The 26,920-nt window shown below is 42.2% G+C and overlaps 6 protein-coding genes and 1 long non-coding RNA gene across 7 annotated transcripts; 4 read left to right on the top strand and 3 right to left on the bottom strand.

Moving 5' to 3' along the window:
* Positions 1-6: 6 nt before the first annotated feature.
* On the bottom strand, positions 7-1,910 carry LOC141820658 (protein JINGUBANG-like). Its single transcript, XM_074708015.1, has one exon. It carries the CDS (start codon positions 1,767-1,769, stop codon positions 456-458), a length of 1,314 nt encoding a protein of 437 aa, XP_074564116.1. The 5' UTR covers positions 1,770-1,910; the 3' UTR covers positions 7-455.
* A 5,502-nt stretch (positions 1,911-7,412) lies between these two features.
* Positions 7,413-8,180, bottom strand: LOC141820728 (uncharacterized). The gene has a single exon (XM_074708099.1). The coding sequence runs from the start codon at positions 8,052-8,054 to the stop codon at positions 7,533-7,535; it is 522 nt and encodes a 173-aa protein (XP_074564200.1). The 5' UTR covers positions 8,055-8,180; the 3' UTR covers positions 7,413-7,532.
* Positions 8,181-10,122: 1,942 nt separating this feature from the next.
* LOC141820569 (protein NDH-DEPENDENT CYCLIC ELECTRON FLOW 5) lies at positions 10,123-12,213 on the top strand. Its single transcript, XM_074707899.1, has 4 exons — positions 10,123-10,661; positions 10,731-11,132; positions 11,212-11,439; positions 11,851-12,213. Exons 1-3 carry the CDS (start codon positions 10,167-10,169, stop codon positions 11,404-11,406), a joined length of 1,092 nt encoding a protein of 363 aa, XP_074564000.1. The 5' UTR covers positions 10,123-10,166; the 3' UTR covers positions 11,407-11,439; positions 11,851-12,213.
* Positions 11,824-21,362, bottom strand: LOC141820568 (myosin-12-like). The gene is made up of 37 exons (XM_074707898.1): positions 21,270-21,362; positions 21,041-21,186; positions 20,805-20,961; positions 20,646-20,704; positions 20,401-20,560; positions 20,101-20,250; positions 19,895-20,031; positions 19,670-19,816; positions 19,484-19,585; positions 19,325-19,382; positions 19,140-19,241; positions 19,001-19,038; positions 18,712-18,838; positions 18,457-18,627; positions 18,255-18,386; positions 18,078-18,184; positions 17,915-17,975; positions 17,634-17,811; positions 17,352-17,557; positions 17,134-17,253; positions 16,958-17,056; positions 16,661-16,873; positions 16,335-16,483; positions 16,115-16,216; positions 15,886-16,000; positions 15,595-15,660; positions 15,044-15,214; positions 14,781-14,936; positions 14,276-14,482; positions 14,055-14,201; positions 13,865-13,935; positions 13,689-13,788; positions 13,511-13,567; positions 13,371-13,427; positions 13,220-13,300; positions 12,049-12,134; positions 11,824-11,953 (listed from the first exon to the last, which is right to left on the bottom strand). Exons 1-37 carry the CDS (start codon positions 21,345-21,347, stop codon positions 11,824-11,826), a joined length of 4,443 nt encoding a protein of 1,480 aa, XP_074563999.1. The 5' UTR covers positions 21,348-21,362.
* LOC141820570 (uncharacterized) lies at positions 17,830-20,664 on the top strand. Its single transcript, XR_012601146.1, has 2 exons — positions 17,830-18,618; positions 19,662-20,664. It is a non-coding gene; the product is annotated as an uncharacterized LOC141820570 (long non-coding RNA).
* Positions 21,363-22,232: 870 nt separating the features above from the next.
* LOC141820653 (non-specific lipid transfer protein GPI-anchored 15-like) lies at positions 22,233-23,181 on the top strand. The gene is made up of 2 exons (XM_074708009.1): positions 22,233-22,681; positions 22,782-23,181. The coding sequence occupies exons 1-2, from the start codon at positions 22,351-22,353 to the stop codon at positions 22,958-22,960; spliced, it is 510 nt and encodes a 169-aa protein (XP_074564110.1). The 5' UTR covers positions 22,233-22,350; the 3' UTR covers positions 22,961-23,181.
* Positions 23,182-23,860: 679 nt separating this feature from the next.
* LOC141820723 (uncharacterized) lies at positions 23,861-26,786 on the top strand. Its single transcript, XM_074708093.1, has 4 exons — positions 23,861-24,357; positions 24,537-24,618; positions 26,190-26,404; positions 26,532-26,786. The coding sequence occupies exons 1-4, from the start codon at positions 23,861-23,863 to the stop codon at positions 26,650-26,652; spliced, it is 915 nt and encodes a 304-aa protein (XP_074564194.1). The 3' UTR covers positions 26,653-26,786.
* Positions 26,787-26,920: the final 134 nt, after the last annotated feature.

Here is a 26,920-nt window from a genome sequence, read left to right on the forward strand (position 1 = left end):
CAGAATTGGTGGCGAGGTTGGACGCGGTCAGACGGAGTGCGGTGGTGGAATTGGTGGTCACGCGCCGTGCTCCGCTGCCGTTGGCGGCGAGGTCACCAGCATCTTCGGATTTTGACGCCGTCTCGACATCGATGAATTTGTATCTAGGGTTTCTTGGATCGCGCAAGAAATTTGGGAAAATCGTTGAGAAATGTCAACTGCGGCTAACTAATCGCTGCCTTCCTCGTTGTTCTTGTACGAAAATTTAAGAGAAATACAACAGAAACAGTTCGAGTTTGTACAAGCTTTGACCACGAGAGCAGATCATTCACCATCGCTCGAAGGTTAACTAGCTTTTACGGAAGCTTCCATGAAACTGACACTGGGAATTAATGATCTCGGATAAGCCACCAACAATCTGTCGGTGCGCCGCCGCCGCCGCCTAGGGGTTCTCTGGCATGCTCATCGGGGCGTCCTCAGCAGATATCTGGCGGTTGCTCCGACACCCGCCACACCTTCACCGACTTATCCAGACTGCCGCTGTACACGATCCAGCTTCTGACCGCCGCTCCGCCTTCGACCTCCTTGTCCTGGCCGTTGGCAACTACCGCCAGGCACTTCACCGGCCCCGTGTGGCCGCTGAGCACCAAGAGGCAGCTGTGCGCCCCGCCGTCCCGCCGCCAGACGCAGATGTTCTTGTCGGCGGATCCGCTCACCAGGAGGCTTCCGGCCGCCACGAGGCAGAGCACCGCCATCTTGTGGCCGCCGAGCACCCCGCCGTGCGCCAGCTCAGCTTCCCCCTCCCAGAAGTTGACGAGTCCGTCGGAGGAGCCGCAGTAGACCACGGGCGCCGAGGAGCTGACAGCGAGAGACGTCACGGCGCATTCCCGCTTCAGCAGCGTCTTCACAGGCGAGTGTTTGGTGGTCTTCGCTAACAGCTCCCGCCGCCACACCTTCACGGTGCCATCGGCGGAGCCGGTGAAGACTATCCCGCCGAAGGCGACCACCACGGAATTGACGGCGTCGTCGTGAGCGATGACGGACTCGAGGCACCGGGAGTCGGCTATGCGCCACACCTTGAAGGTCTTGTCCCAGGAGCCGGAGTAGAGCAGGCCCTTCTCCTGGTCGAGGCTGAGGCAGGAGATGGCGTCGGAGTGGCGGATCCAGAGGGCGCTCCGGTGGCGGCGGACTTCGATGTAATTGGAAGGCTTCAGCGAGCTCCGGAGAACGTCCTTGAGGCGGGGGAGGTTCCCGATCCGCTTGTGAACGGTCGGATTCTTAGGGGACACCCGCCACACCCGGATCTTTCCGTCCTGGTGTCCAGTAAAGATGCGGTCGGCGGCGGCGACGATGGACTTGACGAGGCCGCTGCTGGACTTGAACCCGGCGAAGTCCTTTTGGTTCTTCCAGACGCGGATGTTCTTGCTGTCGGAGCCAGTGTAGAGGACGTCGCCCACGGCAGCGAGGGAGTAGATGTGGCCCTCCTCCCGGAACAGGGAGGTGATGAGGCCATTGCCGGCGGTAGCTCCGGCGAGGTCGGGAGGGTCAGCCGATGCCGACTGGTGCCAAGGGGACATGACGAAAGGTGAGCCCTCGCTGCTCATGGCCATGGGGTAGTCACCGGCGGAGCTCGCAGAGGTGCAGGAGCTGCTGTGGCGGAGGAACTCGTCGTCGTCGTCGTCGTCGTCGGCCGAGGGGCGCGTCAGGGTATCGGAGTGCATGTTGCTGCTTCTGCTTCTACCACTGCTGCTGCTGCTGCCGTCGCCGTCGCCGTCGCCGTCCTCTCTCATCAACCGATGTCCTGTTCTTGCAGGTGATTCATTCGAGGTAAATCGAGGAGAAGGTCGAATGAAGAGAGGTGGTGGCGGAGCGTTAGTCTCTGGCTCCCGGCGAACGCGCGCGGCCGCAACTCCGCGGTATCCCCTCCGACCGCTCGGTTATGTAACCAGTGGCTCGTTTTAGAAATCGAACCGGATTGTAATTTTGTTGGGTCAAAGATTCTTCTGGACCGATTCGGCGCCCGACTCGCGTGGGAATGACTCCGTGGACCACGTTTCGGACCAACTCGGTCAACACTGACGACTAAGGAAGCATCCCACCGTTTCCTGTGGTTCGTTTCTTCCTCTCTCTCTCTCTCTCTCTCTTTGTCTGATTAGTTTAATTTCAACTATGATAATTATTATTTTATGACTAATGACGAAAAACTGTCATGTGATTGCCTAATTGATATATTTAGGCTGTCAGACTGGCTATTTATATTTGTATTTATATTGTTGTGATTTTAAATTTGTACGGTTTCTGTTAATCTTAGTGGAATATATATATATATATATACTCTTCCATCCAAATAATCAAGTCATTTACGTTTGATTATTTTAATCTTAAAACTTAAATTAACTTCTTTGGTCCCGGGCTTTGGTGTTGCACAGCTTCGGCAGCTATTCAAGAATTTATATCGAATCAGTGGTTGAAGTCGCAAACCAAGGACTGATTCAGATTATCTGTCAAGTCGGCTGCTAAGGAGCCGACATGAGTTCGGGAATCGGATCTGGTAGGATATCGAATCCTAAGTCTTCCACTCGGTCTACTCCTCACGGCCTTAACAGGAATGCTAAATCGAAGATGTTGAGATCATTTTTCACTTCGGAACTTAATTCTCGCACGGTAGGATTTAATCGGTTCAGAGAATCAGATATGCGTCATTAACAAAATTTAACTTCTTGGAATCCTACTCGTTACTAATCGAACTTTAAAATTCATTTGTGAGTACTCAACAAATTTAACACTGTATTTCAGTCTGAAAAGACGACGCCCTATATATACAAAATCAAACTAATATAATGGACTTGTAATTGCATGGTTGTGGGAAGCTTGAATTGCTCATCGTTCAAATATTAGCAAATCGATCCATGAGCATGAAGACGGAGGCCTCGGAGAAGCCGACGCCATGCTCGAACGACGACATCAACTTCTCTTCCTTCATCCTCAACGCCGCCGCCGCCGGCGCCGCCGCCGGCGCATCATCCTTCGCCTTCTCATCGCTTCCTCGCCGCTGCCGTACTGCTGCTGCAGATGAGTTGCGATTGAACTCGGCCTCTTTGGCTCTCATTCTGGCCAACTCCCACGTCCAAATGTCCACCAGGCTCGACATCTCGATCGATCTGATCCTTGATTCTCTGCAACAACTGATCCTCCAAACTAATTAATTCTGCGACGAGGAGGAGGAGGAGGAAGAGGGAGTATAATGAGCGGGCGGTGGCCGGCTGGAGACTGAATTCAGCGGCTGGTGCTATTGGTTTTGGGGATTCAGTGGGTTCATCCTTCGCGTCCAATTTTGCAGAGCACACAGAAATTAAGCAGGAGAAGGAACCGGCGGCGGCCGGCCGCCGCCTGCTTAATTTATTAATGCAAAGAGGGGCAGAAATGAATTGTGGGGAATGGATAAGATAGAAGTGGATCCAGCAATGCAATTAGAAAAGCAATCCTGACAGCTGATGGATCTGATAATTAATGGGACTAATTAAAATTTATCTCTAGAAAAAACAAACTTTAATTTTTAGTTTATATTAAAATATTATATATATAATATATATATTCTTATGTGTATATATTATTATCAATCGATCTTACAAGATAAGCTGTTGGGCAATTTTAAAAATTGCTCTTTTATATTTTTTTTTCTGGAATCACTTGAGCTATTATCTTTGTTATTTCTAGCATGATGAAGGTTTTTCTTAAATTGTTTTTAGAATAAACTTATTTTTTTACAAAAACAATATATTATTCGAGATAATTTAGATTTTTTTTAAAGGTAAAATGAATGGTTAAGGCACTATTGAAAGATTCATCAAATTGCATTATCTTGAGTAAAAAAAGTTTAATGAGCCCATTTTATTTCAAAACATACAAATGGTCAAAAGACTTATCTAATGTTTTAATAAAACTGATAACTTTTTGAAAACCTCATCGCTATTCTTTTATTTAATTTAAAGGATTCTTAACGATTTTCTTTCTTTATTTTTTTAAAATAAACTTTAAATTTCTTACTCAAGTTTTATAGTTCTATAATGTACATGATATAAAATTAATATTCCATAATAAAAAAAATACTTCTAAGCATATATACAATATCTCATAATAATATATGATTAAAAGAGTCAGAATTTAAAATAGCCCTAAAAGCTGAGGTATATCGGACCAAACCAATTCAAATTTGAACAAATCAAATGGTGCTGCTTGAGGTTCAAGAATCGAGCTCGAATCAAATGATGCTCAACATTAGAGAATTGGACCGAAACGATATTCTCTGACTACGTGTTAATTTTAAAAAAAAAATATTCATCTGAGTTTGATCGTAAGTATCTAAATTCTACCGTATCAATATCAACATATATACACTAAGAAATATACAAATACGGTGAAATTAGTACACAAGGCAGAGAGCTTCCACTCAAAATATACAGGACAGTAACCCGATTACTTAAACCGGCCGGCGATCGGCAGAGCGTGACCTCTTGCCCGGCTCAGCCTCGGCCGCCGCCGCACGCCATCGCATCTCACGGGCTGAAGCAGTGGAGGAGCACGGAGACGCCGGCGTCAGCGGAAGGCGGCAGGTGCACCAACGGACGGCTGCTGCGGCGGCGCCGGTGGTTCTCCATTCGCGTGCCCCGCCGGCTCACCGCGGCGGCGTAATCCAGAGAGAGCTCCTCCGGTTCGGTGGGCAGCGAAAGCGCATCCACCTCCGCCGCCGCAATCCTCGAGAGAGCCGCGCGACCCTTCTCCCGCAGATTCGCCAGCGCCGCCGTCCACACCGCCAAGAACTTCGACATAACTCAATTAATTTTCTGGATCGGAGATCGATCGAAGGAATTAGCCACAGTGTTAATTAGCGCACACGACTTTAACCGCTCGATCGGGGCTTATCCACTCCGAAACCAGGGAGGGAAAGCCACGCCGTTGGTTGAGTGGCAGTAGTTTTCAGTGGGAGCCCGCAGGCTCGCAGGAGTAGACGACGATGACGATGACGATGACGACGACAGTAGGAGACGACTCGACAAATTAAGGTGGATAAGATTCCCAAAATTTTATTATCTACTGTTTTGCCACTGGCAGGCCATCTAAAGTCAAACAACTCTATCCGTAACAGGACCACTTCGATCAAAGGCTTCCTCTGTGTTGACATTGAAGATCTGTTTCAGAAATCTTAATGTTATGGTCGTATAGATTGGGTGCGGTTAGTCGAATCCAACGGAAGGTGTCGGGTGTGACGCCTTATGGTCAGAAGCATGGACTGAGCCGAGTCCCCCGAAACCGCCTAGCCGAGCCTCCAGAAACCTCCTTAAAACCCTGACGTGCAGATCGAATCGGGATGGGCAAGCTTGAAACCCCGAAACGATTCTCAACTCGGTCCCGAACCCTCCTCAATATGGCCCCGCCCTGTTAAGTCCAACGAACCGAGTTCTCTCACGACTAGGCGACGGGTTCGGCTTAGCTGATACCTTAGAAACGGAGCTACCCCGCGTTGCCCGAATGGATCCAGTCGGTCCGGGCCCCCTTTATGGGAGCCACTACCTCAGCGTTCGAAGGGGCCCAGTCGAATCGAGCTTTCGTAAGGGCGGGTGTCCCCTAGAACCGGACCGAGTCGCCAGTCAGGAGATCCCTCTGGTCGGTTCGGTCTCGCATTGACCCTAGCCGAGTTGATTCTTAAAGGCTCTCAATGTCCCTGTTCTAGTCTTTGAAAAGACTACTCCCCTATCGCACAGTTGTGAATGTTCTTCTGACACTTCTGCATAGCATCATGGTAAATCTTCGATAGATAGTGGAACATACCTCCTTAAATGCAAATCAGCGATGGGACATCATTGCTGACTATACACCACTCTCTGACACATTCATAACGGCGATGGAACTTTAGTCACATTCTTGATGTGACCTGACATCTTCAAATTATATAAAAGGGCAGTTTGTTGCTAAAGAGAGGTATGCAATCTCAGACCCTTAGACACTGATTCTTACTTTCTTCTTCTTCTCTCACGAACTGACTTAAATATCAGAGTGGTCGCGTCAGGACACTCCTGACCTTCCTTCTCACGATCTTAGTGTTGCAGGTGATTCCCCATAGCTCTTCACCTCACATCCTGCTCAGTCCTCTAGTACATTGGTGCTGAAGAAGACGGTCGAAATTTCCGAGAGCAGATCTCAACAAGAACACTTAATTAGTCTGATTCACCATGCAAATATTTGAAAATCAACACATAATAGTCACGAATCGTATAAATCAACACCATGATATTATGATTTCTTTAACATAGTAATATTAATATTTGAATAACAACATCATAATAATCTTGATCCTTCGAAACTAGTATTATTATCGTTGTGATTTTGTCAACAGGTTTTGATCTTTGAACAATAGCACCATACTTGTTGGAAAAATTACAATATTATGATGTTGATTTTTAAGATTTGAGATCATTTTAGTACTCATTTTAAAAATCAACACTAAAATGGTAATACTTTTAAGAATCAATATCAAAATGATAATATTTTGATGGAATAAGTACTAAAGAGATATGCTTTTGGATGAGCAGTGTCTTTTTCAGCACCTCACTTGAGCTACCTTGAGTGGTGACGAGAGTAGAAAGCTTCCGGATCTTACGAGCACAAGGAGTTGGAAACCTTCTCCTACCTTCTAGACATTACGATTTCAAAGACAGTTCGTTGGTCATTTTCGACTTTCACATCAACCTATTGATTTTTGTTGTTTTCCTTTGAATTGGAATAAAATTTAACTTTATTCAAGGGCAGAAGAAAATCATTTTCATCTTTTATTTATTTAAGTTGATATCATATATTTAATTTTTTAAATCAATTAATTCTAGGTAATTAATCCGGCTTCATTAAAAAAATTTATTAATTTTTAAAATAAATCGAAGAAGTTACTTACCCAATCTAACGTCAACCTAGCTTCTAAATTTATTATTAGAAATTTCTTATAAATTTGTTCAAATTATAAATATCTAATCTGTCGTATTTCGTTCATCATGTGATTTAGTTATGTGAAAACAGGTACATCAAATCAAATGGATTAAAATAGAGATACTTGAAGTACCTATAGAACTTCAGCAAAGTTCTATAGAACAAAATAAAGAAAGTGTTCCTTGAAACTCCAAGCAAGAAATGAAAACATAACTGATGCTATTTAAGTTTTCTTTTTTTTCCTTTTTCTTTTTCGTATCTGGATAAGGATCTGAAAGAGTGAAAGTTTTTAACTGCTGTGTTCTGGGAATATGCACATTCATTTGTAAAAGAAGAAAATATTTGCATTGATTGTTCTGGTTTCCAGTCCTCAAGAACTCGAAGAGTGAAAAGGATTTTTCTTGGCTATTTTTTTTTTCTTTTTAATGTATATTATAAGATCGAAATGTGTGAGCTTTGACGAAAAGTTCATAGATATGAAAGTTTCTTTAATTTAACAAGAAAATATGTACATTAGCCTCGTCTCCTGATCTGAGGGAGAGGAAGAGGAAGAGGAAGATCGTTGTGCTGTCTCATCACTCCCTTTGGCTGCGCGACAGGCTCCGCCAGAATCCGGCGCTGCGGAACTTGCTCAGCATTTCCTTTTCCAGCTCCGCTGTCTCCCGGCTCTGCGAGATCGCCGGCCAAGTCGTCCCCTCGCTACTGAGGCCCCAATCACGCCGTCTGAGATCGTCGTCGTCGTCGTCGCGAAATGCGCCGCCTTTCGCCTTCCGAGCGCCGGCTCTGGCCCAGCGCTTCCTCCGCCGACGCGTCAGCGACCGCCGCAATAGCGCCGCCGGCAGCTTCAGCGCGACGGCGAAGAGGAGGTTCAGGAGGCCGCAGGGGCAGCAGCAGCAGAGCGCGGCGCATCCCGCCGCCGCGGCTCCGGCGGCTTCCGCGAGCGCCGGATCACTGGCGCCACCCGGGCGGCGGCGACGGCTGAGATCGTCGGAAGGCAGGCGCCGTTTCCCTGGGGGTGAGGAAGGAGGAGCGGCCGCCCTCCCCTCCCGGCGAACCCGCTTCCGCAACATCGCGGATGAAAGCTCGATGGACGACATGCGGCGATCGTGGAGGAGCGTCGATCTTCGATAAAGATCTCAACTTTACGAAGCTTGATTCCAAACTTCAGAATAATCCGGCGGCGAGCGAGCGAGCTCTCGATGGATGCGCGAGGATCGAGGAAGATGAGTGGATCCAGGAGCATCGCAGAGGGCGAAATGGGTCATTTAATAGCAGCAATCAAGTGAAGTAGCGATGGAATATTCCTGCGAGACAGCGTGGATAGCGTATGCCGCGACGACCGCTCGTCCACGTGGAATTTTCTTCGGCCCAGAACCATCTGTTTGACTACGGGAACGAATTTATTCACGAACTGCGTGACGTGGCCGGAACAGTGCAGCCTGACAAGATGAGAGAGAGAGAGAGAGTCGATGAAGACAAAAACTTTGTATATTTAAAACAGAAATATCTTTTCTACTAATGAAGCAATAAGCATCAATTAGTAATGCTGATAATTAATCTTTTCCACTAATTCAAAATTAATCCACATCACCGGTCGCGGAATGGGAAAGTTTCCCGGTCAAGCCGAAGTCGCCGAAGAGGACGTCGGCGACGCCTTGGCCCTCGGAGCCCGGCAGCCACAAGTGCGTCCATCGCCAGGACGTAAGACTGGATGACGACCGGCCTGCCGGGACGATGACTACGACGCATTTCACCACGCCGCACTGCCGGAGACGATGACTACGACGCATTTCACCACGCCGCACACGGTCTGGATTGTGCTCGGTCCGGACTTGGGAATGGTGAGGTTGAGGCTGTCTTGGATCTCTCTTTTATCATCAGCCGTCAAATTTAGATCCATTCGATTTGACGTTTTAGATCAAGCACTATCACCAACGGTCAAATCGTGACTCTTCACGATTCAACGTTCTAGATCGCGTCACATGCACTATCACGATCTAGATTGTGCTCGATCCGGGCTTGGGAATGGTGAGGTTGAGGTTGTCTCATATCTCTCTTTTGTCATCAGTCATCAAATCTAGATCTATTCGATTTGACGTTTCAGATAAAGCACTATCACCAGCGGTGAGATCGTGAATCTTCACGATGCAACATTCTAGATCGCGTCACATGCGATTTATCACACCTCTTTGATCAACGGTTGTCATCTGTTCGCCTAGTCAGCAATATAGTCATTTGTATCTGTCATCGCGGATGCCACATAGGCATTGTCACGTCATATGTAAGTCGATACGTCACCCAAGTGCGCTAACAAAGCACCCATTACGCGCATACGTGCATAGCGGGCCGTAGGCTCACAGATGCTCGCCCGTGAGAAGAGAACACGTGAGTTTTTTTATGTTAATTTCATTAACACAGCAATATTAATAAGGGAAATCCATCGAAATTATCTGACGTGGGACTATTCTCCATGCACTTTTTTATATAATATTAATTAATAATTAATGTTATTCCGGACCGACTTTAAATAATTAATTTCTCATTCATCCTTAATCGATTTTGAGCAAATTAATAGTCTAAATCTATTTACGTGAAACACGTAGATTTCGATTTTGAAGTCAATTTTGACTTTCATCAATTGATGACATTTCGATTTTCCATAAAACTATATTGATTATTTAAGATCTTAATATCCAACCATAGCTTCCAGGATTGTGGTGCCTGCAAAGAATGTAAAGATTCAAGTTCTAAATTTTCACTGTCTTTAGCAGTGGAGATGGAACGAGGCACAATTGGTCTGTTTGCAAGGAGAAATAGAGATCGAATAGTTAAATTAGTCTATTAATTTGGACTTACCGCCAGTGATTCTTCCACTGCCTCCTTGCCACTCGATTGTCCAACCACCACACTGGTAGCCCAAGTTATCAGCATGACTTCCAGCAACGAGAATTTTAGCAGCAGTGGGGAAAGCCGTAGTATCTGGGTTCAGCTATCAGATAGTGAAGATTCTAGTGGGAAAAGCCAGAGGGTAAGGCCTTGGACTGATACTGGATAAAAGCTCATTAGCCATCAACTTAGATATTTCTGGCAGTCAGCTTCAACTCACAAGAAACGTCACTGGCCCAAAGAGAGGCTCCAGGATAAGGGAAGCTATTTCTTCTTGTTGGCTCTGCCTCTCGCTTAATCGAAGCAAGCATCAAGCATTTGCAATGGCTGTCACTGCTTCCATCTTCTCCACTCCGACTCCGACTCCTCCTGTCCCCCTCATACACCCACTGAAGCACCTCAAGGCCTCCCACAAATCTGCCTCTGTTTCTCACAGGAGGCAGCTCTCCGTGCTAGCCATGACCTCCATCTCCCTACCAATCAACGTGGACTACTTGGAGACGGAGTTCAGCGGCCACGGCGTGAGCTTCCGGGGCGTCGGCGACAGCTGCGCCGTCAAGATGGTCATGGAGAATGGCAGCGTGGCCACGCTCATGCTGCCCAGTGGTCTCGTCACGTCTTACAAGCCCATCATGTGGCACGGCGCCACCTTCGAAGTGCTGCACACTACTGTTTCGGAGGGAGAGTCAGGGGAGGCAGTGGTTCGCGGAGGAGTCTCCATGGATTTCAAGATCCATGCAGGTGGATGCTCGATTCCATGGTCTTCCAACCACTGGTCTCTTCAAAGTGTCAGAGGGAGCTCGGAAAATTCCATTCAGGCATGCAATGATATTCTCATGTTCAGTTCTTTTCATCCTCAACGTATGCAAATTTCTGCATAATTCCAGGTCGAGCTGCTATCGCTTTCTCCACACAACATGGTCGAAGCCAAATGCTTGGTGACACTCGATCAGGACTCCATTAGCTCCGAACTGATCGTCGCTAACTCAAAGTCGTCGGCGGCGATCGAAATGTCGGGCTCCTTCATCAGCCATTTGAAGGTGAGCACACCTGACGCAACATATGCAGTTGGGCTGCAAGGCTCAAATTACCACAGCAAGAAGCCGATATCATCCGAGTTCAGCATCATTCCTCCTTCAGCGTCTACCAGAAGAGGTTATTCAGATTCTTTGTCGACGCCGAACGAGAAAGAAGAGGAAGGAGAGGAAGATGATGATTATGCACACATGACAGAGAAGATGAGCAGAATATACACCAGTGCACCAAGGCAGTTCACAATCATTGATAGGGTAATCATCACCCATTTGGATTTACATTGACTTCTTGCTTCTAAGCTTGACTTGGGGTATTTCTTCTGTGATGATTCAGGGAAGAAGAAACTCAGTTGTGATACGGAGGAGTGGATTGGAAGAGGTATACATGTACAGTCCAGGATCAGAGCATGACTGGTATGGTAACTATGCGTACGTTTGTGTTGGACCATCTGCCAAGCTGAGACCTCTCGTCGTGGCTCCTGGAGGCATTTGGAGAGGGTCACAGTGCATCCACAACCCGAACCTCTAAGACAAGAACCTACAGGCTTCATTTCTTGCCACTGTAAGTAATATAGAGGTTGATGTTAGATTTGGTCCTGATGACCTTGGAAGTTCATCTTGGTTCTTCTGTGAAGTTATTCCAATAATTTTCCAGTAGTATAAATAAAAATTTGAAAATTGCACCAACTCTGAATGACAAGTTACTTTGGATGAACTCAGAGATTAAAATTCACCTAAATCCATGGTTACATAACCAAATGCCTCCATTATCGTAAAATTTATTCCACAAACGATCATCATACACTTCTCTGTATTTGTACATGATAATTTGTTCCAAAATCCCTCAAACACCTCGTGAAGTGTGGTTTCCAATAATAAAATAAACAATGAATAAAGAATGCTTTCTTAAACACCAAAAACATTGCTTCCATCCTTTGTTAGCTCCTCAATCTTTGGAGTGGCGTTGCAACAGGAAATGGAACTCGGAGTTCTGCTGGAGATGAGGCGGCAGCTCCACGTCGTCAAGGTTGATTTCGAAGCCCAATCGCAATATGTCGCCCAAAGAGAACGGTATGCTACAAACAGTAGAATATACTCAACCCGTCATGTTTACTCCATGTGAAACTCTTCTTTTAGAACATCCAGGGAGAGATATATGTACTTTGCTTACCTCGAATCATCATCCAGTAAGAAACAATTGTTTGGTGTGTTGTTGCTCGTCTCATCTGTCACTGTGGTTCTCATTTCGGAAATGACCTGAAATTTAACCATGAAGTTCGAGCAGTGGGGAAAAGACTTCGGGGCATTTTATCAATTCAGGCCTCTCATATTCGATTTTGATTAAACTAGTATTCTTCTTGTTTACCTTTGATTTTTAAATTCTCTCCAAAACTCAAATGAAAGTTGGTTTGTAAATCAATCTATCGTGTGGTTTCTAAAATTTTTTTGATATTTTAGTTCCTTTCAACCTAAGATTCATTAAGCATTCGTTACATTTTAGTTTTACATAGACTTGACATTTGACCCTGCAAGCTGATGCTTGCACGGTGAAAAATTAGTGAAATCTAAAATTTGCATGGTTTTTAAATATATAAGTTCATTCCAATCTAAGATAGTCTCGTACACCTTACTTTTACATGAAATTTGATTCACAAGCTAATATGCAAATTAGTTTGTGTCAAGATTTCCAGAGAAAGGCTAGATATTTAAGATCCTTCTCATCTAAAATGACCAATAAGGAGGGTCTCACACCTCTAATTTACATAGAATTAGGGTTTGAGCTCGTAAGTTATTGCAAATCAACTTGCATGATGAACAATAGTATAAAATGGCTGGTAAGCTAAGTTGGAAATCAATCTGCAGCATGGATTGTAGACCAAAAAAAAAATGATCCTATGATAACCGTTTTGGGATTTCTGGTCTGGCACCCTAATTTTTTACAAACTTGAGATATTTAAACAAGTTGAATCTCAAGTTTATACAGAAGGAAGGCATAATTTAAAAGTATCTTAGGTTGAAAAAAATTCAAATATCTCAAAAAGCATACTGTAATTTGATTTATATATATGCTTGCATTTAGGTTCTGGAAAGAACTTGAAAACAAGGGTAATTGGAAAAATTTATATAAGGGGCAGGGTTTGGTAAACATGAATACCAGGATATGGTTAGTAAAATGCATCTTTTGTGTGTGTGTGTGTGTGTGTGTGTTCGATGATAGTTCATTCAGTGAGATATAACAATAGCACTTACCCAACAGATAAAATCTGGGCTTTCCTTTTCTTTTGATTAGTATAAGCAAAGGAAAAGTTCATGAGGGGAATCAGTAGGTTAATTATACTTACTTCTTGTGGTAATCCTTGCGTGCCATATTTGTCATCCCAAAACATTGTACCGATCCTATAAATTTGGGGAATGCTCAAAACCTGGAATAAAATTGATTGGGTTACGGCTTGAAAATATACTTTTGTTTATAAAATTCAATGTCTGGCTTACTGGGCAAATGCCATCTCTGATATCTTCCAAGGATTTTTGGGACTTCTGATGCAAAACCTGTTAGCAATCTATGTGTTTAGGTCAACTGCAATGAACTTATACTATAGTTGAGGTTTGAGAATGACAAGTAATGCACTTACTAGAAATCCAACTGCTTGTCTTATATGCTGGAGTTCATCCCATGATGTCCCAGCAAACTGTTAGTAGAAAATTGATATTAGCAGGCTTATTAGTAGTCAGGCTTATTAGTAGTCTACCATTATTCTTCTGTGTTCATTTGTGACAGTATTTAGTATGTGATCTTTATAAATAACTGACCTGTTCTGTTGTTCTAGTGCACCATTGTTCCAACTCTTGCAAGCCAGCCTTGACAAATTCTGCGTTGCTAAATGAACAACATTCTCGCCGGAGGAGTAAGCTGTATGTCAATTGCAGCATACATGTATAAAATGCAAAATGCAAGTTCTTAATAAAAGAGATAGAAAAAGGCATACCTATTAAATAATTGTACATTTATGAATGCAAACACTTGGCTGAAAGTCTTCCTTATTATCATAGGAGGCACCTGAAAAAAAATTACGAAGATGAATGATGTCTTTACATGTCTTAAATTGTGATACTCATATTTATGTAGTAAGATTTATTTGGTAAAACATAAAAAAAATAAAATAAAAGCCAGCTTACATAATTTTCATTAAAAATATTCAAAATACAATCCAAACTGTGGACAACACTTTGCCAGTGAACGCTTGATGCTTGCTTTGCTACAATATTGGAAAGAATGCTCTTAGATGCTCCCCTAATTGATCTAGCTCTAGCAAACCTTGGTGCCTGTGGTTAAGAATTCTTATAAACCTCAGCACCTAAATAAATGATAGTCGTCACAATTATTCATGTAGTCAAACCTGTATGCACATAGTTAATGATGGACTAATCTCTTTCTTCAAACTGTCCCGTATCATTCCATATATCTTCTCAACATAAGCTGTTAGTTGTTGCTTGAAAAGCAGTGCTGGGTATTTGGCTTCTATCCTTGATGGGCCTTCTGATTTAGGTAGCAGTCCACTGTATCCGCTCGAAATGCCCAATATAGATGAAGATGAACGGGCATTCTGAAAATATATTTACCCATTGGTATGTTGAAATTGTATGAACGAAACAAACATTGAGAATTTGATCACATATCCTTCATCGATAGTTAGTTAGTTAATGGTAAAAGAATGATAGAAAGTATGACATGTATCTAATTCTGATCCAACAATTTTGGAAAGTTTGGATATACAAGAGTACATACTGTTGGTTTGGACAATAAGATCTTTTTACTGAAAAGAAAATTCAAACTTCTATTTTATCCTACACTGTTTACCACTATTGTTGGAAAATATCCAATTACTAGATCAAATAACTTACTCTTGCCATTCTACTGAATAATGTTTCTGCTGTTGCTCGACTGCGATGTGATCCAGTAACCGATGCATTACTTGCTTTAAGATTTTTTTGCAAAAGAAATAGAAGGGTAGAGGTTGTTGAAAGCCAATATGCGAGGTCACCGATACTCTTCTGGTTCTGTGCATAGAAACCTTAAGATTTAGTCACATATTGAAATTAGAGTATGCTATCTGACAGAAATGAAGAGATTTATGAAGTTTCAAACAATAAAGTCGGCTAGCAACCTCAACAGATGACCTGATTGTTCGTATGATCCTGTCAAATATGTATGTCTTCTCTGCTTCAAATGAGTGCCAATGAACCAGTGATTTGTAGACAATGCATGCTACAGAAGGTGTCTTATTCTCAAACATTTTATATTCCACTAGACATTTCATAAGTGCTTCATGATTTTCCTGTGGAAAAAGAATAATGTAATGATGAATTTAGAAATGGAATATTTAATGAATTCCTGAATGGAAATATTTTATAGGGTGGTGTCCATGAATTTTACTGTTCTAAATGGGAAAAGGAACCCACCCAACTTATCATCTAATTCATACATGCAAAATCATTCTTATGCCAACCTGTGCCTTTGTTTCTACAGGAACAAGGCATGATAGGCATTTATGTGTGACTTCCTTTTAGAAGTGGTATATTACATTCTGACCTTGATGAGTTAATCTGACATTTTTTATTTGTTCAGCATCTTGTTAAAATTTACTTTTCGATTACATGTTGTTGAGGAATTTTCATTTTATGATATGTTACAAAGTTTGAGATTTGAAGTACATACTTGTTGCCGATCAATTAGAGACTTCTGTTTCCTTAAAACTGGTGCAAGGAATGCAGATGTTGGCTCCTGCAATTTAGCTTATGTTGGTGAATTTTTCTGCACTAAATTTCATTTTGGTATCTTCATGTAAAGGGAGCATTCAAGTATTTGACAGCATACTCTGACAAACCTTTTTTCTTGTCTTTGGTTCTTCATCAATATCTTTGTTGTCCAGCACCTGCATCATTAAAACACCATATGATTCTCAATGGATTAGCATAATTTTATATATTTATGTTTCTGAGTGATTACCTTGATTGTTGGTGGCTCAACCGACTCAGATATGCTATTTGACTGAAGAACTACCCCACGCTCATTTTGGAGCAACTGATTTTCTGACTCCAATGTGTTGGTTTTGGTTTCAAGGCTGAAAAAAAAAGAATTATATTTCTACACATAATCAACCTCTTTAGGAAGTCAACTGCAGATAAAAAATATATGTTTGTAATATGGACATATCGTCTTCCCTTTCAGTTAATACCTTTTGACTTGCTCTGAGAAATCTTCATTTGTAGAAATAACTAGAGCTTGCTGTCTTAGGACCTTGTTTTCAGATTCTAGGCCAGACAAGTTCATTTCGAGTCTGCACAATTAAATATATATTTAGATATTTCTAGCAAATTTTAATTTTCTTGTTTGATATATTCATATTTGTTAAAATCCAACAAAAGCTAAATGAGAAGACAAACATCATGTGTTACCTCTCTATCAGGTCTTGCAGTTGACTGATTTTTGAGCTGTATTCTTCTTTGTCTTTGAGTAATGCTTCTACATTTTTCTGAGCCTCAGCATGTTTCAATTCAAACTCGTCAGCCTTACTCTTGAATATTGTTAATTGCCTTACTTCATCCTGTAAGTTAACCTTTAACGATAAGCATATTCTGTGTGTGGTTCCATTTGACATTCTTCAACTTGGATGAGCTAACTGGTTGGTTTATTCTTTGTCCTTGAAATTCATTCTTATAGGAGCTCACGAAAAATGTCTAGTCCTGTTACTATATTATAAAATATATCATGCCTTTTTTACCTCTAACTGTTTATTGTGGCTTGTCAACAACTCTAATGTTGCATTGTCCATCGCTGGGATCTCATTATCAATTGTTGGCGCTTGTTCTATTACTATTCTAGCAGCTTCTTTTTCACAGATTGTTTTGTGGGCTTCATCAAGCTTTTCTTGCATTTCTTGTAGTGCAGTTTGCAACTTTGCAATTTCTTGCCCTTTGACTTGTTCGAGTTCATTCTGCATTACAAATTGCAAGTTCATCTTTATTTTTGATGATTGCTAGGACACTACATATATTGCCTGTTTAAGATGAGAATGTACCCTCATATGCTTTTCAACTTCTAATCTCCAAGTGAGTTCTTCAACTTTCTTTTCTAGCTTGTCTTTTGCTTCTCTGAGTGCTCCTGTCTCTCTTGCAGCCTAAACATATATAAAGTACTTTACTTCCTATAAAATCCAAAAATATCTAAGCACAAGTATGAATAAGATCAGCATACCATTCTTAGCTTCCGAAGTTCCTTTCTGCCAAGACGACCTCTCCAGAGGCACTGAAATATCAAAGTTGCCTTCTTTTGCACATGATATGCTGAACGAGCTTTATAAAAACGCCAATGAGTCTGCAGGACATAATATCCATAGTTTAGACTGCTAAAACAATTTTTTAATACTTATTAACAAAAAACTCAGAATCTTCTTCTTGTAGATATCTACATACTTGTATGAATATAGCAGCATTGGTTCTTCTCCTGTATTGATAGTCATTACGAGCAACCATGGCTCTGAGTCCTGTTTGTATTATTGAGGCAGATGACTGCAATTTTGTGTATCTTTTTCTAGCAGCATAAGAACGTGTGTGTTTTTGTATGCAGATTGAGGCATTTTCTCTTCGCATGCTTTTGTACAACTTTCGTGCAAGATAAGCTGCAAGGTAAGGGAGAAATACCTCAACTATCTGTAGATTTAACCTACTATTCTGTAAACAAGTATCGATGGGAACCTCTCCAGAACTTTTGAATTTGAATTGAAGCTTTTCGCTTTTTGATGAATTCCTTTCTTGTGAGATGTGTGAGAATCTGTCTCTGTATAAGTTTTGCAGCATTAGCTAAGACTTCCATTCGACGGGCATCTAACTCAGCCATCTGGCCTGCTCTCAGAAATACCTTTGCCTTTCCTAACTAGTAACCAAATTTAACAATGGTGTTCAGATTAGGAAATTTACTTTCAAAAAGAAAGTTTGTATTTATAGTGAAAATTTTCTTTGTTCATGTTTCTTCTGACCTGATAGCCTTTTAAGCCCATTCTGTTACATATAGCTGCACAAGTAGCTTTTTCATCAGCACTGCATAATTCAATATGCAATGATCAGATTCAAAACCTGAACCCATGGCTTGTCACTCTATTAGAAAGTTTATGTTGACTTTCTTATAAAGATATCAAATACCCGTCTACAAGATCTGGTGCGAGAATTCCAAACCGATCGACAAATTCATCAAATGTCCTTTTTGTTGGATATCCAGCACAGCTAATACGGATTGCCTCCAGTACACCCTACAAGCGAAGAGAATGTGTGAAACAGGAGTTGATGACATTTCAATCCATGTATTGATGTTTCACTGACCCCACATCTCAGTTGGTTTAGGACATTGTTATTTTCGAAGATGCCCGGTTGTAGCACTGGATTGGGCTTCACACATCTGATATAATGTGGTTCCGTCGTGTTCAGAGATTCCATAAGGGCTTGGAGTTGTTGCTGCAAATTTCACCTAAAGAATTATTGCCTAATTGAAGAAGCAATAGATAATATTCATTTTAGTTCATACCTTGAAACGAGTACCTATGGAGGAGAATTTGGACTGCTTTGAAGTTTCCTCAGCAATCGGAGGAAAGAGATTTGCTACAAAAGGGCATTTTGAAGCATTTAGTAGAGCTTGATGCTCCGCAACAACATAATCTTTGTTCTTGTCGAGGAACTGATCAGCTAGGTATGTAACCTGTTTAACAACCAATTCATGCTGTTGTTTCCAAATATTGATAATTCAGTTTAGTTTTAATAATTTTGATCTTCTTTTACTTACATCTCCAGCATAGTGATTGATGGTGAAGGCAGTGTGAGCAAGCTTTGGCTTGCTAAAACGTTTGTGACTCTTGTATGTTTGGTACATTTTCTGAGAAAATGTTTCATGAGTTGATTTTGGAAACATGCTGCAATAGATTTTATGAGTTGATTCCCATCCATAAATTGTAGGAAACAAAGCAAGTATGAATTTTTCATGTCCTATTCTTGTAGGTAGTTCTTATCTTCAATAGAAGAATGAATTTAATTATTTTGGCATGAATTTTACAGTATCGAAAACAGATATATACCATGCTTCATCAAGTAGTGCAATAATGCCTCCAGGTTTCTGCAATCACAAATGGTTATAAAACACTCATCAACTTTCAGTTTCATCACTAATAGCAGTACCTAATCGGGTAGTTTCTTTACTAATTGTGCTTATCTCACCTTTTCTATGAGATCCAGAACATCTTGGTTATCCACAAAGTCGACATAACTCCAATCTATTTCTTCCTTTGTGTACTCTTCTTGCTCCATCTTGAATACATGCTGTAGTTTTCATTATAAGCAGTGTTAGATATGATGCATCAATGAATCCACACACATCGAATCTAAGGCAGTTTTTCGCATACTTGATTAAAATGTTGTTGCAATTTCTCATTAGTTAAGTTTATACATAGCTGCTCAAAACTGCCATAAAAAATCACATAGTCAATTAAGCATTAATTTATACTGAAAAATCACTATCATGCAACTGGATTTTTAACTGGGAAACTAGGTTAGAAGCTTACCTATTGACTTTGAAACTCTCAAAACCATAAATATCAAGTACTCCAATTATGCTTTTGGCTAATGGATCTTGCCCAATTGAGCTGTTGATCTTGTCTACAATCCTGCCAGGATATTTAGCAAACATTTCCTCAATAACTCTGTTCTTCTTGCTAACCAGAAATATGGTATAATCATCAGGTTCTTACCAGTCAAATAACCTTGAGTACACTATCTTTGCTAAGGCATCGCGACTTAATGCAGCAGCTTCTGGATCAAGAGGCTTTGTGATGTTGCCATCCGGTGTAACGATCAAACGCTTGCAAAGAGAGTTCTCGAGTGTTTTCTCGTCGCACCTGAGGTAGCACATGGAAGAAGAATGAACATGAGACCATAGAGAGAATCTACAATGAACAAAAGTCTCTGTATGGTACATTAGCAGTTCTGCTGCTGTGGTAAGATGGTAACACGATTTCTGATCTTTCAACTGTGATGAATCAATATCGTTTCCTTTGTCGAAGTTTATGTTTCCCAGGTGAAGAATTGCAGCTACCACACGAAAGATGGCTTCCTGCAAATGCAGAATTCAAATTCCACAACTTGGTTTAGTAAGAATCAACTCGAACGAAGCTCAACTGACCTGTTCTTCCACATTGATTCCGACAATATCCAAGGCATTTCTAGTCTCCAAGTACTCCCTAGCATCATCCACATTTGCAACTTCATAGCAGTTGGTTTGATTTAGATAATGGAATGTTCTTGGGTCAGCAACCTTAAACTTCTTTGCATCCTGACAATACAAGGTCACAGGAAAGCCCTCCTTTTAATTTCTTACAATCATAGAATTGTTATCTTGAGGTTTAAATCATAGCAAAGTGAGTGTAACATGCTCCAGTTAATATAAGCTTTGCAGAAGAAGGAAGAAGGAGAAAACAATCACCTCCGGCGGTGCAGCGCAGAGCATGTAAAAGCAATGGTAGTTTCTTTCTGGGTCAGATAGTTGACAAACTCTGGAGCGCTCGAGAAGATATGTGCGGATTGCAGCTCCAGAAATCTTCCCATACTTATCGAATTGAATCTCAACGAATTTACCAAAACGGCTGTAAGATGTTGTTGTTTTTCCTTCTCTGCATTAGAGCTCAACATCGAATTGCTTAGTATACAACAAGTAATCTACTTACTCACCTCGAGTTGTTGTTTTTCACTGTCTTGGCATTCCCGAATGCTTCGAGCACTGGATTAGACTGCAGAATACAATATTCATCCATCAAAACCTATATACTTTCTGTCTTCCCATCACTCTTAGGTAGTTGTATGAATGCCGAAGAGATGTAGATAGTTTACCTCCAAGACTTGCTGTTCTACCGTTCGGCCCTCTGTGCATGACCTCCCACCCATGAAAGCTAGATACCTCATGAGCATCTTGGTCGTCTCCGTTTTACCAGCTCCACTCTCTCCACTAACCAGAATCGATTGGCTTCCCTGTTCATTTATGATTGCCCTGGTACAACCTCAACAGAGTTACTAACCTCCATTTAGCTTTAATCTCGATGCTATGCTGCCAAAATCAGCTAGAGTACCTGTAGCAAGCATCCGCGACTGCAAAAAGATGTGGCCTTAGCTCGCCAAAAGCGGCACCTTTGTACTGCTCCATCACGTCGAGATCATACAAGTGTGGAAGCCTCCGGAATGGGTTTACGGCGATCAAAATATTCCCAGTGTATGTCTGCCAAACGTAAAAGATTGATGGCTTCAGCACTTCACCTCTGTGTTTCTGACTGGTAGATTGGAAAGATGAAACATACATACATATATTTCATTCAGTGCATAGCGCGTAGAGAGATTGTGGAGAACTCCTGGTTCATGGAGGTAAGCTAACTTGGTCATATCATCCACCCCAGCTTGAAGAGTCTCTGTATCTTTAGGGTATAGATTTGACAGACTAACCACAACCTATGCGGATAGTAAAAAACAAAAACTTTAGCTGCTAATGCAAGATGATCTCGAAAATGATTCGTTAGATCCACAATATAATCCTACAGCATGTTCAATGTGCAATATGTAAAATCAAATAGTCGAAGGACAATCCATATATCGATGAATTCATATAAAACTCGGGACATTGATGGAGAAGGTGACGTACAGTCTTGGTGTCCTCGCCATTAGTGATGACGACGGTGGCATTGGTGTCTGTAATCGCAGTAACCTCTCCATCGATCCATGCGACGTTGGGATCCTCCACCCACACATGAGAACCCACGACGATGTTCACTGGAGTCCCCTGATCAACATGCAGCAATGGAGCCTTATCGATAAATGCCCATTTTTCTTTTCTTTTTGTCTGTGATTAATCAACCCAATAGATCGAGAAGCACTTACCATGTCTCCGCAAGCTCTGTTTACGTACGGGTCATTCAATACCGATCGAACAGGTGGGGAAGAAGAAGAAACTGGGAGATCTGGAAAGGCCAAAACATGAGGTTAATTTTCTATATATATATATATATATATATATATATATATAAATATATAAAGAAAATGGTGATTTATTTTAGGCTTTTTATGTTGTTATAAAGAAAATGGATGAATCTTTTTTGAGGAAAAACACAAACAAATACTGATGACAAATGCTTTTGAGAAGCATAAAATGTTGACAAAATCGCCATTAATCCAACAACTCTGCCAATTCATCATCACAACCATAATGGTCAACGAGAGAAATATCTATGAGAGGTTCGTTAGAGAGTAGGAAGAGTGGCTCACCTACGCCGATGGCCAGCCAGTTTCCACTCTGTTCCTTGCTTTCAGGCTCGTTTCAGCATAAAAGACTGCTCTCCCTTCCCCAATTCAATCTCAACGAGCCATTTTCTCTGTTTCAGCTGCTTCTGCAATGGCCGGAGCTAGAACTATGCACGCAATCCTTATGATCGCAGTGGTCGCGTCGGTGCTGTCGGCCGGCGCGGAGGCCCAGTCGTCTAATTCCTGCACGTCAGTCATCGCTAGCTTGTCGCCGTGCCTGGACTACATCACCGGCAACGCCTCCTCCCCGTCGAGATCCTGCTGCTCGCAGCTCGCCTCCGTGGTGCAATCGGAGCCGCAGTGCATCTGTACCATCATCAGCGGCGGCGCGTCCTCGGCCTCCGCCCTCGGGATCAACCAGACCCTGGCGATGGCCCTCCCCGGCGCTTGCAACGTCGAGCTTCCCCTCAGCCAGTGCAACTGTAAGCTCACGCTTTAGCTTTTTAATTAGTTTCTTCCGCTCTTCGGATGCTCGATGATCACTGAACTTGTTGCGGCGTTCCATGGATTAAACTCCTGCAGCTAGCGACCCGACGGCTTCTCCGGCGAGACCACTGACACCCCCATCAGGCGTCGGAACAAGGACCCAGGGCTCGAACTCCTCGAGCGGGAACTCTGTTCGAGTGCTTACTCTGCTGCCTCTTGTGGTCGCTCTGTTCGTGGCGGCGGTGTTTCCTTTAGCGTCGTCGGTGTTTCTCTGAAACTACTGCACCAGATGATTAACTGTTCTTGGGGTTGGAGAAGATTGAATTCTTCTCCCTTCTCGCCTTGATCGAAATTTCATTCTTTTGGAGTAAATATATATGTAATTTTGTGGGTCAAATTCGATGTGTTTAGCATGTGTATGTCATGGTAATGCTGGAAACTATCCATTGTCGTCGTCTTTGTAATGCTTCAAACTTTATCAGTACTCAGTTTATCATGTATTTTATTTTCCATATATATATATATATATATATATATATATATATATGTATATATACACAGTTTGATATTCTGTGCGATTCTCTTGTACGTGTCCGTGAGCGCCACGCGATTCACTGTCTATCACATGATTACATATCAGATTTAACCGTCCAAATATAAGAATACATAGTGTTCTGCCTCAACCCCGCTGCTGCCGCCGCCTTCGCCCTCGCCCTCACCGTGTCGTCTGACCATCGTCGGCCGTCGGCCCGAGCGCGATCGACGCGTCGCTCGTCGACACGTCGACCGACATCGAATTCCGATCGGATTGTGGCTGGAATCCGATGAATTTGGCCGGAAACACAGCTGACAGTGGCGCATGTCGATTTTCAATCAAATCGCGATCAAATTACGCCAGATTCCGACCACAAACCGGCCGGAATCCAACACCGACCGAAGCACCAGCGAACAACGCGTCGATTGTGCCCAGGCCAACGGCCAATGGTGGTCGGATGGCGTGACGAGGGCGCCGCGATGGATCGGCTATATCACTCACGGGATCGCGAAATGCGGATGGCGCAAATTATCACATCTATATATATCGTTAATTACCAAATCTGCCACGTATATATATATATATCGTTAATTACCAAATCTGCCACGAGTATATCCAGAAATAGAAAATTGCGGAAACGATGCTGAGCTCAAGCGCCTCATCTTCCAGTTCCACCGCATCTGCTGCTTCCCTTCCCTTCCTCTCTCGTCCCCACAAATCCGATCACCACTGCCCCGACCATCACCGGCAGCTCCTCCTCCTCGCCGTCCGCCGCCGCCGTATCCTCCTTGCCGTGCTTACGGCCCCGCTCCTCCATCGCGCACTCGTACCCCGTTCCCCGGCCCGCGCCCGTGGCCTCTTCCGCATGCCCCCTCCCCGCCTAGCGAACCGCTACTTCCTCGTGCGCGCCGGGGAGTCGGTCTACGAGAGCCACGGCGTCCTGCGCACCAACCCGGTCGCCAAGACGTCCGTCGACAGCGGCCTTTCGGTCGAGGGCGCCAGGCAGGCCGCCCGGGCCGCGCTCGAGCTGAATCGACTGGGCGCCTGCGACGAGAGCTGCTGGATCTGGCCCTCCATCACCCAGCGAGCCTATCAAGCCGCCGAAATCATCGCTTCAGCCAACGGCGTCGATCGCAGGTTCGCCCATCTTTTGGTAATTTTCATAGAGCCATTCTCTAAATCTCCCAAATAAATGCCACAATGCTCCTGATCATACACTTCGATGTTCTTTTAGGAAATAGTTAATCTCAGTTGTTGACGACCTCTATCAATAAATAGATAATTGAAGATTTTACTCCCTTGATTCTTGAATGTAGCCGGATCGTACCAGAGTTCAGTTTTCTTGATGCTAGGGGTCTGGGAGCATTTGAAGGAAGGAGTTTAGGTTCTATCAATAAGGTACCGAATCTAAATCGCAGATACACAATTGTATGCAATTTTTAAATTATGGCGTTACAGTATCTGTTGTTTTTCTCTTCCTATTTTGCTTTTAACTCTGGATCCTCCTGCTCGGGTTTGTGAAGAATTCCATTGCTAAGATGCTCGGGTTCCATATGGTTTTAGACGTAATCTGGGTATTTCTGTGCTAAAAAATCGTAAATAAGTAAGAATTTGTGAAGAACTGATGCAGAACACCCCAAATGACAGAGAATTTATACTCTTACTGCATAATGCTTTTGTATGTTTTTATTGAAGTGAATCATGCTTTAAAGCTGCTTGAATTTACAAAAGAGATTCTAGCTTATTTGCAGCAAATTAGGAAGATCGTTCTTTACTGCATGTCAAGTTGGATAAGGTTTGATTCATGATTTAGGGTGTTTCTTAAACTAGACTTGACCGACTGGTTAAATCAGGAACCAAAGGCCAATTTGATATGGTTGGATCAGTAGGACTTGAGATTCTGATTGATTCAACCCCCAGTGTGGATTTGAAAACACTGATGACCTAAGAGAGCACAGAGTATACTCAGGAGCAAGACAATAAAAATATGAAAAGTAATTGATGGATTCTCTGATGCATGTCCATGAAATAGGGAAAATAACTGATAGGAGGTTTTCTTATGCTGTAGCATAACTTATAAGCAAGTCTAGTGTTAGTGTTACTAGTAAAATGAGTTATATTTTCTCTCCACTGGTGATTGAGTTTTATTTCCTAGTAATTGTTGGCATGCAATTAGTATTGTAATTGACAAATCCTTGTAATCTTTATGCATATTTTTTGGCTAAAAACTGTTACCCTTCACTATTCTTGCTAAGGCTCATGATTCTGAAATTGGGCATTTAGTTCAGTGTGTTAAGTGGGATACGTAATTTCTGTTGGAAATTGAAGAGGTCTCTTGAAAGTCAATAGATAGTATGAAAGGAAGACGTTTCTTTCACTTGATTATCCTCGGAATGAATTATCTTCTTTTTTATGCTACACTCTGTTAGAGTAAGGCTTTGACTTTTGCACTTGGGCTAGTATACAACGAACACTGTTTATTAGCACTGTGACCAGACCAGATATTCAACATCATTTAAGAGTTATGAACACTGTTTATTATAGCAAATATTATGACAACTAAATAGCAAAGTGTTTTGAGATATTTTCTTTAGTCAAGTTGAGAAAAAAAGGAAAGATTAGTCATTACATAGCTGACAACCAGCGTGCCATTTTATCTTTTTTTTTTGGAAAATAAAAATGAATAGATAAGTAAACAACCTAATAATCTTATATTATCTAGCATACTTCCAGTTAACTTTTAGCATGGAATTGGTCGTCGTCCAAAGTGGAGAACTAGTTGACTGATGTTATTGCTCTATGCTGAACTTTGTGATAATTAACTAACATAGCCAACCATAAATAGCTTTAACTTTTAACTTCACTTGTTGTCATGAAGTGAACTACATCAATAGAACAAACAAGAGCATAATAACATAACGAATAATAGATATAGCATTCATCATTTAACTTGACAGTTGTTCTTACAGGTTTATGAATCAGATAACATTTCTCCTGATAATAAACCACCTCCAGTTGATGATGGCACACCAAATGAGAGTGTTGCAGATGTGTTTGTGAGGGTAACACAACTCATGTCAATATTAGAAACACAGTATTCTGCAGATACAGTAATTATTGTTTCACCAGATTCAGATAATTTGTCAGTTTTGCAAGCCGGTTTGATAGGACTCGATTTGCGAAGGTAAACAAATAGCGACTTAATTCATAATGCTTTCTAATTATGCTCTTAGACTTTCTTTGAACATGGCATTCTGGTGATGCACAGTCACAGACATGCTGATAATGGTCTTCTCTTATTCATCATGCAGGCACAGTGATTTGTCCTTTAGTCCAGGCGAGGTGAGGCTCGTCGATCCAAGTAGCATACCTGACTACAAACAACCAGCTTCTGCTGTTTACAAGTGCGCAAACCCTCCAAGTTGCAAATAGTTAACTGCTCATGAGATTCGATATCTTCCATTTGATAGTGAATTCTAGTGTATATGTGACAATCCTGCTGAATGGTTACTTACTTCCTTAACCCTTCCTCTTACTAATACTACATAATGTTCTTGTAAATGATTTCAAATGTAAAGGTTAATTGTACTCTGGCAACTTTATACAAGACAGAGTTTGGTTTTTTAGGGATGATAATGGAAAAGTTGATAGATAAGTCACCCTTACTGTCACTCTACAAAATAGTACATGAGGTTTTCTA

Source organism: Curcuma longa, unplaced genomic scaffold (assembly GCF_044706935.1).
Source record: "Curcuma longa cultivar G26 ecotype Majalengka, Jawa Barat unplaced genomic scaffold, ITB_CL_G26_1.1 utg509_np1212_2302976_RagTag, whole genome shotgun sequence".
Lineage (NCBI taxonomy): Eukaryota > Viridiplantae > Streptophyta > Magnoliopsida > Zingiberales > Zingiberaceae > Curcuma > Curcuma longa.